Source organism: Anas acuta, chromosome 6, assembly GCF_963932015.1.
Source record: "Anas acuta chromosome 6, bAnaAcu1.1, whole genome shotgun sequence".
Lineage (NCBI taxonomy): Eukaryota > Metazoa > Chordata > Aves > Anseriformes > Anatidae > Anas > Anas acuta.
In genome coordinates, this window is record NC_088984.1 from 34554860 (window position 1) to 34573872 (window position 19013).

General features: G+C 34.1%; 1 protein-coding gene across 9 annotated transcripts in view; it reads right to left on the reverse strand.

The window, feature by feature from the left end:
* Positions 1-19013, reverse strand: part of TFPI (tissue factor pathway inhibitor) — a 75731-nt gene that overhangs the window by 571 nt on the left and 56147 nt on the right. For 5 of the 9 annotated variants that reach the window (XM_068686474.1, XM_068686473.1, XM_068686479.1 and 2 more), the window contains 6 exons: positions 18078-18278; positions 12397-12435; positions 9025-9201; positions 7479-7574; positions 6978-7070; positions 84-266 (listed from right to left, as the gene is read on the reverse strand). In XM_068686474.1, coding sequence (XP_068542575.1) covers positions 84-266; positions 6978-7070; positions 7479-7574; positions 9025-9201; positions 12397-12435; positions 18078-18278 — 789 coding nt within the window. Of the gene's footprint in view, positions 1-83; positions 267-5067; positions 6299-6977; positions 7071-7478; positions 7575-9024; positions 9202-12396; positions 12436-18077; positions 18279-19013 lie in introns of those variants that run through there. The other 4 variants (XM_068686481.1, XM_068686480.1, XM_068686478.1 and 1 more) reach the window with 3 other exon arrangements.

The following is a 19013-nucleotide window of genomic DNA, read 5'->3' on the forward strand; positions in this document are numbered from 1 at the left end:
CAAAAGTTGCAAGAACGTTTCAGCCCATAGAGTGCATAATATTTACCTCTTGTGATTCTCTGTGGCAGTATCATTTCCCATACCTTTCTTGCAGATCCTCAAACACGACTTTCTGGAGGTGAAATTATTTTCATTCCCACCACAACCACTATAGTTAAATGGGCGACATCTTCCAGTTGAGTAGTTGTAGAAAAATCTTGTCTCTTTAGCTCTACAAAGTCCTTTATCCATAGGAGTCATGCACAAAGAAGGGATAACAGGTGGTTCTAGAAATAACATGGAAAAAAAAAAAAGGTTAGAGACAACACTGTCATTAACCAGTTTTCTGTTATGTTTATATTTTATATGAGATTTGAAGCTTTGAGAACTTAAAAAATTATATGAAATTCAGTGACAAATTTAATTCTGTTCTGAAAATCCAGGATATTTTACATAAGCATCTACCATGTTATGACTACCAAAAATATCAGCTAATGTTACTCTCTCTTCGAATTCCAAAAGCCAACAAAAACTTATCCTGAAAGCAAGGTTTGTTTCCTATAAATTTAGTGTTAAAATTGCTGTTTCTGTGGCAGGAGATAGCACTCAAATTCACTTAGGGGAGTTTCAAGTAAACTACCTGTAGAGCAAAGCGTGAAATAAATTAATCTCGGACAGCTTTAAAAATATGGTAAATATTTATGATAATGAAGTTAATTTTTCTAATTACTGCTAGACTTTTTGCAATCAAATACAAGGTAAAAGTATCCAGGATCTCTGATGTAAGATTCAATACATTAATATTAGGTTTGTCACATGAATATGGAAATTTTAACTTAAGTAATAATCTTGGAATAATAATACTGGAAAACACTGAGCAATTATGAGGGAAAAGTTTGCAACTCGCAGAATAAAGAGGATCAAGGGTGAAGAGTTAAGTGCACAAAACAACTGTGATGCTGGTGTTTTAGTGCTGCTGTTAGCTTTTTACCATTCCATGGAGTAGCCTGATGTTTTGGATCTTCAGTGTTGCTGAAAGTGAGTGTGAGAACTGAAACGCTGGAAGATGAAGCTGAAGTATATGAAGTACCTGGGAACTGGAACAAGTTCAAGCTCACCCATGCTCACACCTGGAGAAACTCCATCACCTATCACCCAGGAGTAACTCATATGCAAAATTAAAACTGACAAATAGCTGCTGTACAGGAAGAAAAAACAAGAATGGGAGCCATTAAATCATCAGTTATGAGGAACACAAAGGAATGCCATTTTCCTTCAAGAAGTAGCAGAGTAACTGAGATCTGAATGCATAAATGGACACATGAAGCTATCAGATGGCCTTCTTAAGGTTAGAAAGCCACACAGCTGGCAAAAGTGGTTCAGAGGAAAGACTGAGTTAAAATTTTAGGGAATAACTTGGGTTACAACAGAGCTGAAGGCATCCTGTTTTCAGAAAAGTGCAAAGCAGATGAGTTGCTGGAACCAAGAAATTATGAATTAACTTGGGCAATTCAAGAGGCTGACAAGAAAATAGCTCAAAATAATGCGCTACATTTTGTTTGTCTTGCACGCCTTACACTTGCTGAAAAATGCTCGTCTGCTAAGTATAATTGATAGACCAGTGTGGTGAAAAACTGTGAAAAATTGCCCAGACAGAAATAGAAAGGTAATTTATGGAAAGCTAAGAAAGGAAAATTAAATTATTAGTACATTTGAAGCCACATTAGCAACAGTATACTACTATTCAAAAAAGTATCCTGTGAAAGCAAAAACTGAATCATGAGCTGGTATTTCAAGATAGATTAAATTAATTTCATGTTATAGCATGAGTACTAATTAGTTTCTTTTGATATCTGTGACATTATTTTCAGAGTAAGGTTCAATCTCGACCTAGACTAAGTGCCCAAAATGTTATACAATGGATATTAAATCTACTGCTTTATTCATAATGAAGATGGTAGCTAAATAAACTTGCAATATGTTTGGTACTGGCTTCAAGAACTTTTGAGCCTAGAAATAATTTCATCCAGATTCTAGCTGGAGAGGAAATAAGCTTTCAAAACAAATGTTCGGCATCATTGAAGAAAAAATAAATAAATATATATATACATTGAATAAGAAAAATATATAATAAAACAAAAAACATGATTACCTATTTAAACTTAAAAATTAGTGTAATTAAAAAGAACAACATAGAAAGACTTGTCAATGACAAAAGAAGCAAATGGTTCAGGGTTGTTAATTATAATGGACTTTAAATATATACTTCTGATATAAATTACTTGTCTAGTATGAATTTTCTAGAGAGACTGCAAAGTCCCATAGTGAATGGCTTCTCACAACAATTATAAGCTTTTGGAGCCAAGGAGCAAGTGATGTGGTAACTGATGAATAAGGACTATCTGCATATGTATAAAGCAACTAGCAGAGTGGCATCCAAAAGTTATTCAGAATCTGTATTATGCTGTTTCTAAAAGTTGTATCTTCATTTTCAAAATATCTGCATATTCTTTGCACTCACAGAAGTACACAGCTCATGAAAAAAAAAAAAAAAAACTTCTTAATTTTGCCATACAGCAGCCATTTTTTTCCACAAAACAATATATTAAAATAAAAATGAAATTACTTTATTCCTGGTCTGCTGAGAATCATAAAACTTGTGAATTTATTTTATTATACTGACCACTAAAAGATTTGTTAACTTCAAGTTACTGTAAGCATAAGATATGTACTGTCTTATTCCCAACCCAACATCTCTGTAGGCATTTCCAAGCCTGTGAGCCAGTGTATCCCAGTGTGTCCCAGTCACTGGGAGCATTAGATCCAGGTAATTTTTCTCTGTTCAGCCCCAGCTTCTAATGTTGTGCTTATATGATATTACAGTAAGTTTTGACATTATGCCTGTTCTTGAGTATCTCTCTCAAATGTTTTAGTTTTACAACCTTTACAACCTAAGAGTTGTTGAAATGTCTTTATCTCCTGCATTTTCTATGAAGGGAAAAAGAAAAAAAAAAAGCAAAACCCACAACTCACAGAACTATACAGAGATGAAGAGGTACACACTAAAAACAGTAAAAACAAAGCCAAACAACAGCAAAAACAAAAGCCAAAAAAATACACATTCCTCTATCAGAATTACTTTGTCCTAATCTAATCATTACAGGTCAATGAATTAATTACAGATGTCAACTCTGTAAGATTACTTCAGACAGGAATGTTGCTTTTATCTTTACTTTGTTCTCAATTTAGATTGCATTTTATCTATACCATTTTTTACAGTGCATGTTGTATTATTCGTTATATTACATAAATCATTACATGCTAACATCCATTAGATCATACGAACCCCCGAATTAATAAGTGTCATGGCATACTTTCTAATTTCTTTATACATGGAACTACATGGTATTGACATTGATAGCAACAGGCCTTAAGACTCTGCTCAAGCTATTCTGTTTATCCAAAATAACTTGTTTAAATGGGTTTTAAATATCCAATAGCAATTTCATAACCTTGGATATGCTATACACATTATTTGACAAAAATACATGACATGTATGACAAAATACATGACAAGTCAGGTCATAAATGGGCACGGCAAAAAAGAATTTACAATTTGTATAGGCAAACGACAAACAACAGCTTCCAAGTTGAATTAGTCAAACATTCTCCAAGTGTAAAGCTTTCTTTTGGAAACTGCTGATACAATGAAGAAGTGTTCCTCAGAAACATGACAACTCCATCAGGATAATAACTTGGAACCTATCTCAAGTGGAGTTTGGAAGCTGGAACTCTCACCGCTATCTCTACAGGAGCTTTTCAAACAGGCTTCACATTTTATTAAAGCAAAACACTGTAGATGCATTTGTCTCTTATGTTGATGATGCAGATGTTCGGACTGATTTTGTTTTGGTCAGAGAATGAGATCCAAAACCACAATATTTGATATTTTGTCTCTGAAAAATTAGGTAAACTAATTCCATGAAAAGGCAATAAATAAAAAAAGGCTATTGTTCTTCCCTATAAAAAGACTAGTGCATCTTACCCTTCACTGCTACATAGAGATCTTTTAAAATTCATGGTTTAAGATTTAATTCTTTAAATACAGTTGTTCCTTGAATCCCATACAACCCCTCTCTGATGGAAACAGATGATATGGTCGTACTTTGGAATCTCTGAAACACGCACATTCAGACATGGATTCATTTATCAAAACGAATCTCAAACGTGCTTTGAAAAAAAAAACATTTTCCCTCAGGCTTAGCTGGGGTTCAAATGTGTGACAATGAACTGATAATCTTAATACAAAAGAAGTTTAAAATTATCTTCATGAGTGACGCATACAATGCTTACTGCATTTTTTTCTGCTAAACACAGGTGTTTGACATTCATGAAACTTCAGGTTTACTGCCACATTATTATGCAGACTTCAGTTTCTCATTCTGGTTACAGCAGAGAGATAATAAAAGAATTCTCAAGTAGACAGGCTATTACAAAAATAATGAGTCATCTGCACTTGACACTACTCTATAGGTATAAATTGGTTCAGCTCCATTATAGCAAATATAGTTGTGTCAGTTTGTATCTGCAAAAGATATGGCCCTGACTCTAAGAAATAATAACAGGAGCTGCTTCAGTGTGCCATTCCAAACTCACTGAGTGGAAAACCGACTTTTGATCTTGCATCCCACTTAGATTTCACAAGTTGAATGTAGAATATAGCACTTGCAATTTCGTACCGTAGATCACTTCATTTAATCTAAAAATGAAAGGCTTGATTCCTCGCTTCACTTTCACTTCCCCAGAAATTGTTTTACAACTTATAGCAGAATAAGACCAGAACAATATTGGCTCTCTGCAGCAAGTTCTTTGCTGACAGAGAACACTAGAGGTCTTGTGTTTATATGCAGACAAAGTTAGTTTCTCTTGGTCATGGAAGACTTTAATCTTCTTAAGATCAAGAACTTTGTTGGAAATCTACTAATCTGGTATCATGGCAAACTTATACAAGGTAAGTTATTCTATAAGGGACAACTCCTTGGAATTTTATTATTTTTTAATATTGGTCATGTATTTGAAAAAAAAAAAAAAAAAAAAAAGAAAGAAGAAAGAAAAGAAGCTACATAGCCAGGCCAATATACAAAACACGTTACAATAGCAGATAAGCTATTTCACCTGTGCTTCAGAAGATGAGAATCAGCCATTCCATCCCAAGCAGTCCATTCTGACATTGCATGTGTGTAACTAGATTTTTCCTCCATCCCAGAGGGTGATGAGAGTCACTTTGCACATTTGTGTGAAATAACTCCACCTTGCAACTTCAGTTAATACTCTTGCCTCTAGTAACAGCATGAGTGGAAGCTATGCCATGTGGAGAAATTAGTGGTCTGTTTTAGTCCTACCATTTCATTGCCATGAAATGGGATTGCACAAAACACAGGATTTTAGCCCATCCCAGCAGCCTGAAAGGTACGGGCAGATAAACAAACAGAATGGCAGCAGACATCTGCATGAGGCAGGCTAGCGTAAGACAAAGGTTATATTGTAGAGAAAGAACTGTGAGGTCTTCAGACTTTCCACTGAAACTCATCAGTCCTTCCAAGGTCATGTTTCTTACCTGACTCACCCATTTACACTGAATCTACCTTCCCTTGTTACTTCAGCCTTTTTTCCATCAACCTTCCAGTCTTCTGTCCTTCCTCTTACCCTCATCTCTTTCCTGAAATCTGCTCTACCACAAAATTCACTATTGTTGATACAACACTTCATTTTTTTTTTTTTGAGTTTCCTCTAAGAAAACACATGGAATAATGCCTCTTTGCTTGCATAGGCTAGTTGTTTTGGGAATATGGGGGATCATATTGCGAGTAGAAACCTCAGGGAACATGTGCACTCATGTCCCTAGATTGACAACCAGGCTTTTTGTCATGTAACTACTTTTCAGTACAATAAGCTACCAAGAGGCTTACTGTTTTTTATTCAGTCATTTTAATGTTTTGTATGTGGTAAAAAATCCAGCTATCTCAGAAATTTACCTCAAGCCAACAGTACATGTGATCATTGTACAAGCAAAATAAATAGAATACAACATACAATCAAGCTTTATTAGACACAACTCTAAGCAAAGAGCACCGGAATGTTATCCTACATGCCCATTACCCTACAGACCATATAAAACACAAAAACATTGATGAATCTGTAAACTATCACATTATCTCCAAAAGTACAAATAAGTGTAAATGCAAAAATAAAACAAATAGAAATACTTGGTAAGAATGCTCAGTCTTTTCCCAACTGTTTCTTGTTTCCTCTTGCATAACTGTGGATCATAAAAATGATATGCCTCAAATTCAATCACCCTTTACAGTGTGAGCAAGTACCAGCAATCTCTAGTGGACAGTCCCCAGCTGCAGAAATTGTCAAAACCTCCACAGTAGAGGGCCTCCAGATTCTTATCTGCATTATACCATGTATTAGCGCAAAAATCCCTTTAAGTAGTCATGAAATTCATTCACACTTACCTTGACTATAATCAAACCATGAACTAAGTTTAATATGACCTTAACAATGATAAAAATGTCTCATGATAAATATATTGCGCCATATTCCAAAATCCAAATATAATTCTTTCTTAATGGGTAAAAGAATCTTTAACTGCTCTGACAGTGCCCTGGAAAAGGATTTATTTGGACTAAAACAACTCTGCAACACTGCTTTTGATTTTGGTATTTAAAGGTTTGTTTTTTATCAGACCTTCACGAGAACACACCTTCATAAGAGGACAAAGTATAATCAGTATTCCACTTTCTGATATCTATAGAAGATCTGTAAGTAGAATATATTTTTTTGTTTTGACTTTCTCTGCTTATTGAAACTATTGACATAGATGGGAACCCATTCTTTAGTCTCAGATATTCCATTTCCACCCATTTTCTCTCAGTAAATCCAGGGTGCACATAAAAGACTGAGAGCTAGGAAATGCAAAAACAAGTTCTTACCAAAAAACCTAGGAAACTGCTTGTGCTCTTTCTCTGGGTAACTACTGTTCATAATATTGGACTTCTCATTTGGAGCAGTTGGCAATAAATTTACTAAAAGAAAAAAAAAAGTGAAACAATATATGATATGCTATCTAGACACAAGAAAGTTCTGAAAGTAAACTATGATTGGTACCCATTTAAGTTTTAAGTTTTTCCTTCATTTTTATAATAATATTTATAATACTTAAATCAAATATGGTCTGGTAAGGTTGTTATTATATTGCTAGCAAACATTCTAACCTTTGCAATAATAACCCCTTTTCAAAATACTTACTATTACTGACAAAAAATGGCTATGAAGCTAGTTTGCATGTTATCAGCTCATTAGACTTACATATTTCAACTGACATATCTATTCTCAAATAAACTATATGGACAAACCAAAAGAAGTGGACAAGCCTCAGAGTGAGTGCTTCATCAAAAAAAGGAAAATTATAAACAACAAAAGCAAATTCTTACCAAATATCCTGGGAAACTGGTTGTGCTCTTCCTCTGGGGAGCTACTGTTCATAGTGTTAGGATAATCTTCAGTTGGAGCATCTGGCAATAAATTTGCTAAAAGAAAAATGAATGGAAAACAATGAGGAAAAACACAAAATAATTGGTATCAAAGTTTCAGTATCACTAAGGTAAAAACTTCTGTCTATTGAAGCTGTGGCTCCCTTCTTTGATATTCACACAAATTTACAATTAGGTGTTATTTCAGATTGAAATTAAAAAAAAAAAAAAAAAGATAAAATAATTTTTAAAAAGCATTTTGCAACTTTAGGTCCAGAAGATAAAAATGGAATCAGAGCCCAGGAAGGAATGCTTCAGCAAAAGGTACGGGAAAAGCATTTGGCTCTATATGTGTATTTTTTGAAAATCCTTGAAAATCCTTTTGAAAAAAAAAAGGAAACTTATTGGGTCTTTCCTGTTCTAAATATGAATGAGCTCAGGTTCCCCTTACTGAAAAGACACTTGAAACTGTCCTGGAAACAGACCCACTAGATTAAAAAAAAATAAAGGGGGGGGGGGGGGAGGTGGTCCAGAAATTTATACTATGAATATAATTAAGTGCTCTGAGGAGCTAGGAAGAGTTAGGAAGATTACTGTATTCTGATGTAGAAAAAATCATAGGAACTAGGAAGACAAGGAAGTGGAAGAAAGATCTGTGGTTAGTCTAAGTGTCTGTTCATAGCCTAAACTGCAGGGCTAAATCATTCAGATGAAGGACCAGTTTTGCATGATTCTTTGGTGGGAAGGTAGCAACCCAGAGTAAGGAAACAGTAAAAGCAGAAATCCCTCTTTTCTTTACAAGACATGTTTTGAAAGGAATAGATTCAGACATATGGCTTAAAATATATAAACTTTTTATGACATTGCAAAGCCAAACTGCTAACATATCTTAGATTTAAAAAGAAAAACAATGAAAAAGATGACTTAGTGATGTGGCTGCAACCTGAATAGGTCCATTTCTTCATTCCCTATCTTTATAATCTCTGTTACTGTTAAGTCTCTGCCTGGACCAAGTCCCTTCTTAACTTAAAATTGATGTCACTTCAATTACTGCATCTGTCTGCATTACTTTCAATGTTCTGTTTCAAATTATATATCACTCATTATTTGTTTCAACATAGATATATTAAAGAATATGCAATTAAAAAAAAAAATAAATCATGTTTCTTTTATACAATAGGTTCAAGAAGTTTAACATATATTTTTGCAAGGGTTTGTGGAATTAAAATGCATGTAGGTATTTGACAGGGAAAAATAAAACAACAGGAGTCCTGCAATATTCATTAAAATTAACAGCACATACCACTTTTAAAATATTTTTCTTTGTTACTTTATATTTCTTATTTTTGTATGTATTTTTAAGAATATATAATTGTATTAATCTCAGGTATAAATTATTGCTGCTTTGGAGTCTCCTACATTGCCTTTTTTCCTATGCCAAATACCTTCAAAACACAATGTTGTTTATACAAGAATAAAGCTAAGAATAACAAGGACAACAACTTACAGTTGCCTTGGCAGGTAGTCTGGCATTCTTCCAAACTCTTAAAGTTGTTCTGGTTTCCTAGGCACCCACCATACTTGAATATTTCACATAGTTTTGTCTCTTTGTTATAGAAATATCTGGAAAAATAACCTCTGCAGGTTCCAGGGTCTTTCTCATGAAAACAGAAGTCAGGCTTTTCTACAAACAACGGTAAATGATGAACAGGGTGAGGGAAGAAAAAAAAAAAAAAAAAGCAAAACACACTGTAAGACAACAATAGAACTAGAAAAAGTTGATATAAGAAACCTGCATCTTTAGACTAAAAACCAATTGTAAAATAACTGCTGCTTTAGGGTACTGCTTTTGTTCTATATATATAACACTGCAATACTGAGCTAGAGCATTATAGGACATAGTTATTGCTTTTTTTTTTTTTTCTTCTTTTTTTCAAATAACCATTCAATTGTACCTTGGAAAATGAGTACTGATAATTCCTTTAGCTGTCTTTCTACACTGAAGCTCTAAGATGAACATTACTTTTAATTCTGAATTAAAAAATAAATAAATAAATCACAGCTGGATCATTTGAACTTAAGTATAAACTCTTCACATTTATGTAGTTTTAGTCAATGTTGGTGTGAATGACTCAGAAGACATTGTTAAAATAGAAGGAAAAAGGAAATAGTTGTTTGTTTGTTTATTAATCTATTTCTATTTTTTCTATCAGAAATCTAACAATACGTTTTGTCTGGGACAGTCTATTACTATAAAATGATACAGGAAACTAGAAGGCAGAACAATTATTCTGAGTACCACTTTTCAGTCTCAGTTGTTCCTAGTTCATGCTCCATAATTACAAGATCAAAGAAGAAAATTTTAATAAATGAATACTACATGATTTGACTGAATAACCAGGCATGATATCACAGCTTCTGGCAGTGAAGAAAAACACATCTTTGTACAGTGATCCTCAAATGTTGTTTTTCACTGTACTCATTTTAAATTTATAATTAAGGAGGAAAAAAAAATAATGACAAAAATAATAAAATATATCTGGAGGTATTCTCAAATTCTTGCTAGTACATAATTTGAAATATGATACTTTTCTGAGCTGACTAGCAAAGTATATTTAGTCTTCATATAAAACAATTGTGTCAGGTGTGACACATGAGGCAGGCCTTATATGTGAAAGTTAAGAGCGAGGTAAGACTAAAACAGTGTGTGTTTTAATAAAAATCACTACAGAACAATTAGTTTGAAGTCCCTAATGCATTTGGAGTAGATTATGGAATAGTAAGGAAGTTTGTCCTATAACCTCTATTTTTACCTATATACTTATTCAAAAGTATTGCTCAAACAACATAACTAAGTTCGAGACAAATCAAATACTCATATCAAGCATTATAATAGCTCATAAACCGAGTTTTCCCAAGAAATAATAGTCAATATCTTGAATTTCACTTTTTATAAAGCTTCTTTAATAGAAAAATGTCATTTTCAGAGATCAAGGAAAATTCAACCATTACAATGTTCTTGCATAAATTAAAGAAATTGACTGTTTGAAGTGCTTCTGGATAGCTTAATTTTGATCTTTCATTAAAACTGACATTTTCTGCCAGTAAGTATGTGTATTCTACAGTTCAGATATTTAACACCTACCATTCAAATGCAACACCTACTGATGTTCACAGATTTACAAAACTAGTTCACGGAGACTAACAAATATGGGTTATATGGATAAAAAAACATGATGAGACCATTTTGTAGACAAGTAGCAGGCACAATTTCCAGAGCAGCATCTATTGGACATATGTTATCTATTAGTAACCATTACTAACCATCTATTAGTAACCAATTCTTTCACCAAATATTGCATAATATTGTCAAAAAAGAGTTAAAAAAAATGTATAAATTGGATATTAACTGAGAAAAGAAGGTGGAAAATAAAGGTATGTAAATAAAAACATTTGCTCCTCATTTTGAAAATCTTTATATTAAAGTGGTTCTTGCAGAAAGAGAAAATTAAATTCAAATAAGTTGAGCTCACAGCTAACTTTTATAGCCAGTTTTGCAGAGAGAGGCCATGAAGACAATACAGCAGTATAATCCTAACCATACAAAATCGTATTACACTTCTAAATGTCTTTCTCCACAGATTAATATTCAAGAATACATTACTGGGAACAGTAGTAAATACGTAATGGTGTTTATAGTCATGAGCTACAGTTAACAAGTTAACTATTTTTATTTATTTATTTATTTATTTTTGTCAATAAAAGCAGGAACTAGAGTAAGACATTAAAGGAAACAGTACAAACTTCTGCAGCATCTATGGGAAATCATGTTTTGTAATTTCCATAGCATAAACCCCAGGATTCAATGCATTAAGAATGGGAGACAGAGTAGAAAAAAAAAGGAAAAGAAAACCTTAATCTCAACATAAAAATATTCCAGAATACCATTCAGTAGAGAGAGATGATTTAGTCTGTTTCAAAATGTCTATGCAAATACTGGCATTTCTATGAGGAGTTAAACGCATACCAGCTCAAGAGGAAGTAAGGAGAAGGAGCGAGATCCTGGTAAGCAGTGAAAGAAGAGCTGATTTCTGATGAAATCAGAGGAGAACTCTGGCTACCAGTATTGGGCCCAATAAAGATAAGCCTCAAATGTGGAATGAAGAGGCGTGCAATAAGTCTTCAGAAGCTCTAAGTGTCAGACCTAAATATCCATGTTAGGATCACAGGTTACACCTCAACTGACCCCTTGGTGTTCCAAGCAGGTGATTCTCAGTGCTTAAGGAAGGACCTGGCCATTTTTCATTGGCTAGCCTTTTCATCGGCTATTTCATTTTCATTACTTAGGAAGTCTGAGCATTGGGCATTTAAATTTCTGTAAAACAGTCTGCCCATTCAGTAGTTTCTGCAGAGGAAAACTTGCTCTCTTGCCTTTTTGAGTAGAGAGGCCACACTAATCCTGTTATTTCTTACACAGGCAATATGTGAAACAGCTCTGCTTCAGAGTGATTTTTCCTATTTTTGCTAATAGTAAAGGGAGTGTTTAGATTATATTTAGATTATTATTCTCAAAACACACATTAAAAATTTCCACTTTATGGCTAACTACATTCTGCTTGATTCTCTGCATAATCACACTTTTCTGATTATTGAAGAAAGAGAGAATATGTTTGTCTTAGGGAAAAGTGTCTGACCACAGTGACCACAATTGTCCTTAAAGTCTTAGATGAATATGGATGAAGAAGATTAGAAATAATAACTCGTGTTAGTATGGCACTGCTGTTATTAGGAGGCAGCTTGGAACAAACATAAAGAATCTATCAAAAGAGGCTAAGTACCTTATTGTATAAGAGTATAAGATTAGTATATGAACAATTACCTTGCTTCATTTTTGCTAGCATCATCTTCAGAGAGAATTCTACAATATAAATAAAAAGAAAAATAATTAAAAGTAGAGACATTAAGTTTCACCTGTAGTACCAGACTGCTTCACATGACTATGAGCACTGAGGAGGAAGAACACAACATCTCTTCCCCTCCTTTCTTCTCTTTATTAAAGAAGTAGCACAACATCATGGTCTGAAGGACTGAGAGGTATTGTTTCTTTCATATGAGAAGACCTGCTATATTTGAAAGAAGAGGATATGGAAAATGCTGGTATTAAATTATGCCCATATTGAATCGAACAGGGAAATTCCTCTTTATGTTGCTGGAGCCAGAATCCTGCATTATGTAATTTTACTCCCCAAAAGAAGCTAGGTTAATTTAACCCAAGTACTTCAGCTACTCATAGTGCTAATATAGCTTTGGAGCAGATCTAGTTAACAACAAAAACCTCTCTTATGCTGTTCAATTCCCTTTGTAATGCCACAAAGTGTCAGCGTAAAGTGTTCCTTATGATGTTTGCAATATTAAAGCACCAGGTAGAAAACAATTCCTGCTGGAAAAAGTGGAGTTACTGCTGTGCCCTTCCTTGTTATTTAAGCAGTAACATAAGATAATTTAGCCATCTGCATCCTTACCCTTTTTGCTATTTGTAATTTTCTATAAGGTTTCCCCTGCCACATACACTAGCTATAACAATCTTTTCACAGACTAAAATTGAAACTAGTTTTAATGATTCATCCTTCACTCACTTTTGAGAGCATTTGCAACTGTCATTTATATACTGTTATACCTTCCTTGACTCCTATTCTAAGAGGTGCTGATAGCTAATATGGTTTTAGTGTCAGTTGTACTGCCACACTGTGTGCCACAACCTTACCAGTTTGTTATTCTAGACTTTTTTCTTTTCCTTCTGAAAGTGTTGCTTGTGTTGTATTTTCAAAGCACATATACTGGGTAAAAATTCTATTGTGCTACATTTTCCTTTTGTCTCTGGGATAATTCAACTGGCATTCTTAAAAAAATATTATTCAAAGATATAACATGCACTTGAGAGTGACAAATCATTTATTTGAACATATTTCCAGTGTTTCCTGTTAGTAGGAGGCTATGCCTTTAGCATTAAACCTATGACCTGATTTAAAACAAAACAAAAAAAACAACAACATTATTTTCAGGACAATTGTTTTGGGCTATTTTACTAATTCCACTCATCAGTCTCCTTCAGGCCAAAATCAGCAATCAGACTTTGATGTGATCTCTACCCTTCTGGCACAAAACAGGAAGAATTTATTGTGAGTTTATACAGACCTAAAGTATTTTAATCTTACCACCATGTCAACATTGTCTCTTTGCTTCTGGTTTTGCTCAAAAAGCCAAATCCACAGCTGACTTAATTTCTTCTTTGTAAACATACTATAATTCTGAGTAGATCTACTGTTTAAATAACTGACCTAAAAATTGCTGTCATGTCCAGAACCTTTTACCAACAGGTATTTTTTCCATACTAGAAAGCTTAAATAGTATTTCCAGGATAAACATTCATTGCATTGAAAATTAGGACCTTTGTGCTTGTGTTGCCATTTGCAATTTTACTCCTATCCACTCTCTGAAGTGGTGACCTTCAAGCACAAGAAACAAAAAATGTACTTGATTTCTAGGAGACGTGAATCAGAACTAGGCATCTTGAATCAAAACATTGTCTTAGAGAAGCTTGAAGTAGCCAGCTTGTAGTTGGACTCTCCAAACCTTCTTGTGCTGACTCTAACCAGCTCTGGGAATCATGTTTTCATCTTTGATGGTTTATTCATCCATTTAAAAAATATATATTATTCCAGTTTAAGGAGCCCTGCAGTTCACTAGTATTAGCTTAATTAGTTGTGCTTAATGCTGAAAAATGAGACATTTTGGCTATTCACATTATTTCTTTTGATTTTGTACATCTCAAAACTTCTCTTTAGCTTATTTTTAACAATCTTTACCTTCACACTCTTCACAGTGAAAATTCTCTGAATAGCTCTTAGATTTTTCTTTATTTTTAAGAATTTAACAGTCATTTTAGTCTGATTTCTACTCTGCTACTAAATTAGTTATCTTTCTGCAGTAATAAATAACAGAAACATTAACTAAGATGAGCATAATATAATATGAGACTGCACAGAGCCAGGCTTCACAAATAGAAGCTACTATTTTTTTTTAAAAACAAAAACAAAAACCAACAAACAATTTGCAGAAAGGTAAGAACAAAACATTAAAGGTAAAAAAGAAGCAAATGTCATTTTAGTGCTAGATATGAATACTAATCTGCAATTCTAGCAATATATATATTTAAAAAAAAAAAAAAGAATTTAATGTTTGACAGCGTACTGTGTGTGACGCCAAACCATTTTATCTGCAGTTACTCATTCAGAGAATACAGAAATGTTGAGCCTCCATTGCTCCAGTTCCTGGAGCAATTGCTCCAGTTCCAGTCACTGCAGACTCTACATTTGCAAATTCTTGGACCATTGTTAAGCATATACCAAATACTGGAACCCAGGCTGAGTACCAGCATGTAGATAGACACTGTGCCAGCTCTCATTTTAAATGATATTCCCATTTCATTCTACAGGATTAAGCCAATTACATGCTAGCATAGGATTTAGTTCAGAAGATATGTTTCAGGTATTGATCCAACATACATGTCAGAGTCAAAATAACACTATTAATCAAAAATATCAACATTAGATTGAAGAAATAATTCTGTAGAACTTCACTCATGGCACCTGATCATGTCTTTTATACACTCTTCAACCCAAACTCTGCACCAATGAACCTTGCCTTCTTCAGTTTAGCCCTCTCTCTTAGCTTTTAAATTGGAATTCAGGACAAACACTCCAAATCACAAGGATAACAGATGTTTTGGATGAGATACTGGCAGCTGCAGTCCTGCAAACAATCCTGCTCTGAAAATTGCAGAAATGCTGTAGGTCCAGCTGAAAACCAAAACAAGATACCAGATGTGGAGTGCCAAAAGCCAGACTGGTGACAGAAAAAGAAGAGCTATCTTCACATCCCAAACAGTTTTTGACTATGAATGCTAATCAAGAAAAAGAGCTTATCATTTTTTTTATCTTGAAAGACTGTATTGTTAACTTTGTGGAGCTGTAGCTAGAAACTGATTAATCACAATTTTCTAAACAAAACATGGAGTACAGCTGTAGAAGTGATGAAAATGAATTGTAAGGAAGGTCTTTCCTCTTAGAATGACCTTGCTGACTTTTTTAAACTTATGTATATGCATTATCTGCGAAATTCAATTGCAAGTTTTATTAATTTCTTTTATGAAAGTTCAATAAATACAGAAATATTTTTTGAGATGATTATGTAGAGGAAAAAAATAAAATAAAATCAGCTAAATCCTTGATACAAACTTATGACTTGTAGAAGCCATATGACAAAAGGAAAGATGCAAGTGTAGAAAGACCACTGACAAGGAAAAAGCGAATAACTATGCAAAATATTAAAGCCAGAATTGGAATAATGTTTAACTCTTTAAGGTTGGACTTGGTGCTTAGGGACGTGGTTTAGTGGGTGACATTGGTAGTAGGGTGATGGCTAGACCAGATGGTCTTGAAGGTCTTTTCCAACCTTAATGATTTTATGATTCCTTAAAATTAATTCTTCTTTAGTGCTCATCAAAATATCATCACCCAATTCTTACACCCAGTTTGGTGGGTGTCAGTCTTCAGCCTACTTTTGAAACAAGATCAGCTCCTGCCCTCTAAGTTTCCTTTACTACCAAGCACTAAAACCGGCATATTCTAGTTGAAGAAAATGACCCAAATACAAAGACAGCAGAACTAGCATTTACAATACAAGAAAATGGAAATTTCTTACTGACTGTGAGCTGTGCTCACAGGACTATTTTATCTCCTTAAATATTGCAGGGTTCTCAACAGAATGAACAGCTAGCAATTTTGACAGAACAATTTGCAGAAACGTAAGAACAAAACATTAAAGGTAAAAAAGAAGCAAATGTCATTTTAGTGCTAGATATGAATACTAATCTGCAATTCTAGAAATATCTGTGACTTCAACATGGAAAGAAATCAAATCAATGATGTGAAGCTTCTTTGCCTTCTCAGCCAGTTCAGTGAGAGCTGGGTTATGACTCAATTCAGGCCCAAGTGGAAGGACAGAATTTCATTCAATTTATGTATGCTTTCATTTATTGCCAGATGTTTGTATTCAGAAAGATGTTTTTCTTTATGCCATCTCTTTTTTTGACTTAAAATTCTAGATGATGTTACTTACTTACAAAGGAATTATAATACCCAAAACATTATTCCTCAGTGATATGTGATTTCAATATAAATCTTATTTTAATATAATTTACATTTACCCATATATTACTCCTGAGGACAGAGTGAGACTACAATTGATACTTGCTCCTTCTTCACTGGAGTACATCTGGTCTCCAAGGCTTATCAGATCTTATCAGAAGCCATTAAAAAATAGTCTCAAATCAATCCTGAGAGTTAACTGCAGTGAAAAATTGACATTCAATTAAAGAATGTAGTGATCTGATCTTTATCACTTTGACAGGTTGTTGGTGACATTTTGTACTGTTTTTTTTTGTTTGTTTGTTTTGTTTTGTTTTTTCCATCCTGAAAGAAATTATTCTACATGCATGGGGTTGTTTGAAAAGAAAAATAACTGAAATCTGCTTTCATTATGAACTTCAAGGATCACGTTCAGGGATTGCATAGAATGCATGCAGTCTCCTTGCTAGAAAGATCAAAGGGATGAAGACCAGAGAAAAACAGGTCTTCCTTCTGTTAGCTGTTTTGATAGTTTCTCATCAATGAAACTTTGCTCAGGTACAACATCTCAGGTTAAGCTTCGCTATTATTTATACATACAGTCCCACAGAGGTTTGTGCTCTATTTAATCATACTATTCTGGCTCAATTTTTACAGGTAGGAGAACAACCCTACTTTACTCTGTAAAGCCTTCACAATGCTGAAGGCCTTAGTTAATTATAATGATAATTTTTAATAGCAAAAACGACATTCACAAGGCACATTTTGTATATTTTGTTGTGTATCATGTTTTGGATCTCATTTTCCTCTTTCTAATGATTAATTGATGAAGCTGCAACAAAACAGATATTTTAAGCCAAACAGCTATAACTGACATTTTTAAAGATGACTATTTTATTACTGCATTTCTAATTTTGTTGAATCATGGCAGATGTTCAAGATTTTGGATAGCTTGTATCAGCTTCTTGAACAAAGAGAAGTGTGGAATCAGACATTGGGTATGATATTCCAAAAGCAATGAATACGCTGGCCAACAGTTTAGCTCAGCCTCAAAATCAATTTTACTTTAACAACTCTTTCAAATCATGGCTTTAGCCAGAAAATAAGCTTTCTTGCATTGCTCTCTATTTTGCAGGTCCACTAAAAAAAATCATAATTTGTCTTCCCAAATCCAGAATGCTTGCTTGCAGAATCTAAAATAATCCAGATGCCTACAACATAGTAGAATAATTGGGAGCATAATTGGGAGCATGACATTACTGTATTAACAGGAACTGAAGAGGACCTCTACTTCTAAAATTCATATGGTTTACGGATGACAATTAAAAAATGCAAATGAAGAACTGATGAGAATAGGAGAATGGGTACTGGCCTGTTACCACACACTTGTTCTGACATTCTTCCAGTGTTAGAAAGTTGTTTTCATTGCCATGGCATCCTCCATATTCAAATATTTCACACCCACGGCTTTGAATGTTAAAATAATAGCGCATGTGGATAGCTTTGCATGGTCCTTCATCTGCTTTCAGGGCACAAATTGAATGCCCCAGTTTCAGAGGTGGCAAAGGAGCACCTGTGATAAAAAGAAGTAGAATAACTGTTATCAAGTTACTTTGCTTCACTGAACAGCTTAACTTCAAAATCAAATTGCTTGCCTGTTGTGCTGGGGAGACACTGCTAATATCTGTCTGTAAAGCTCTAAACACATTAAACATAGATGTAAAAAGACAACCATCATCTCCATTGGAACACAAGTTTATTTCAATCAAATGGAAATGTTGGTTTCAACTTTCAACCAAAAGAGCTCGTATTCCAAACACCAGGTCCTCATCATAACTTTGTAAACTACAGATAGCAGCTTATTCATCGAACCTAGTGAAAAATTCTCATCAACAAATATACTGAGAAAATTCTGCCAGCTCTGAAAGGCACACTGACTACTCCTGCATAAACAAAGGCTGAAGGTGTGTGCCTTGTGCACGAACATCTCTGATAGCAAACATAATTCGTAAGGACCTCTCAGCAGACAGCAGCATGGGGTGAACTAAGCAAGAGAGCCCTGCAGAGGGCACCATTTCCCTACCACATTACACATTACTGGTACATAAACCCATCTGGTACAATTGAAAGGTCATGATACTTTTCTTTGATAGGTTTCATGATACGTTTCATACCTTTCTTCGATTTTACTGTTCTTGTCTAAGACCTTTTAAGAGCTGAAAAGAACACAACAGAATGTTTGGGTGAAAAGAAGTTGAACCTTTTCACAACAAGTGATTTTTATGTCTTTCAATATATACATGTATGA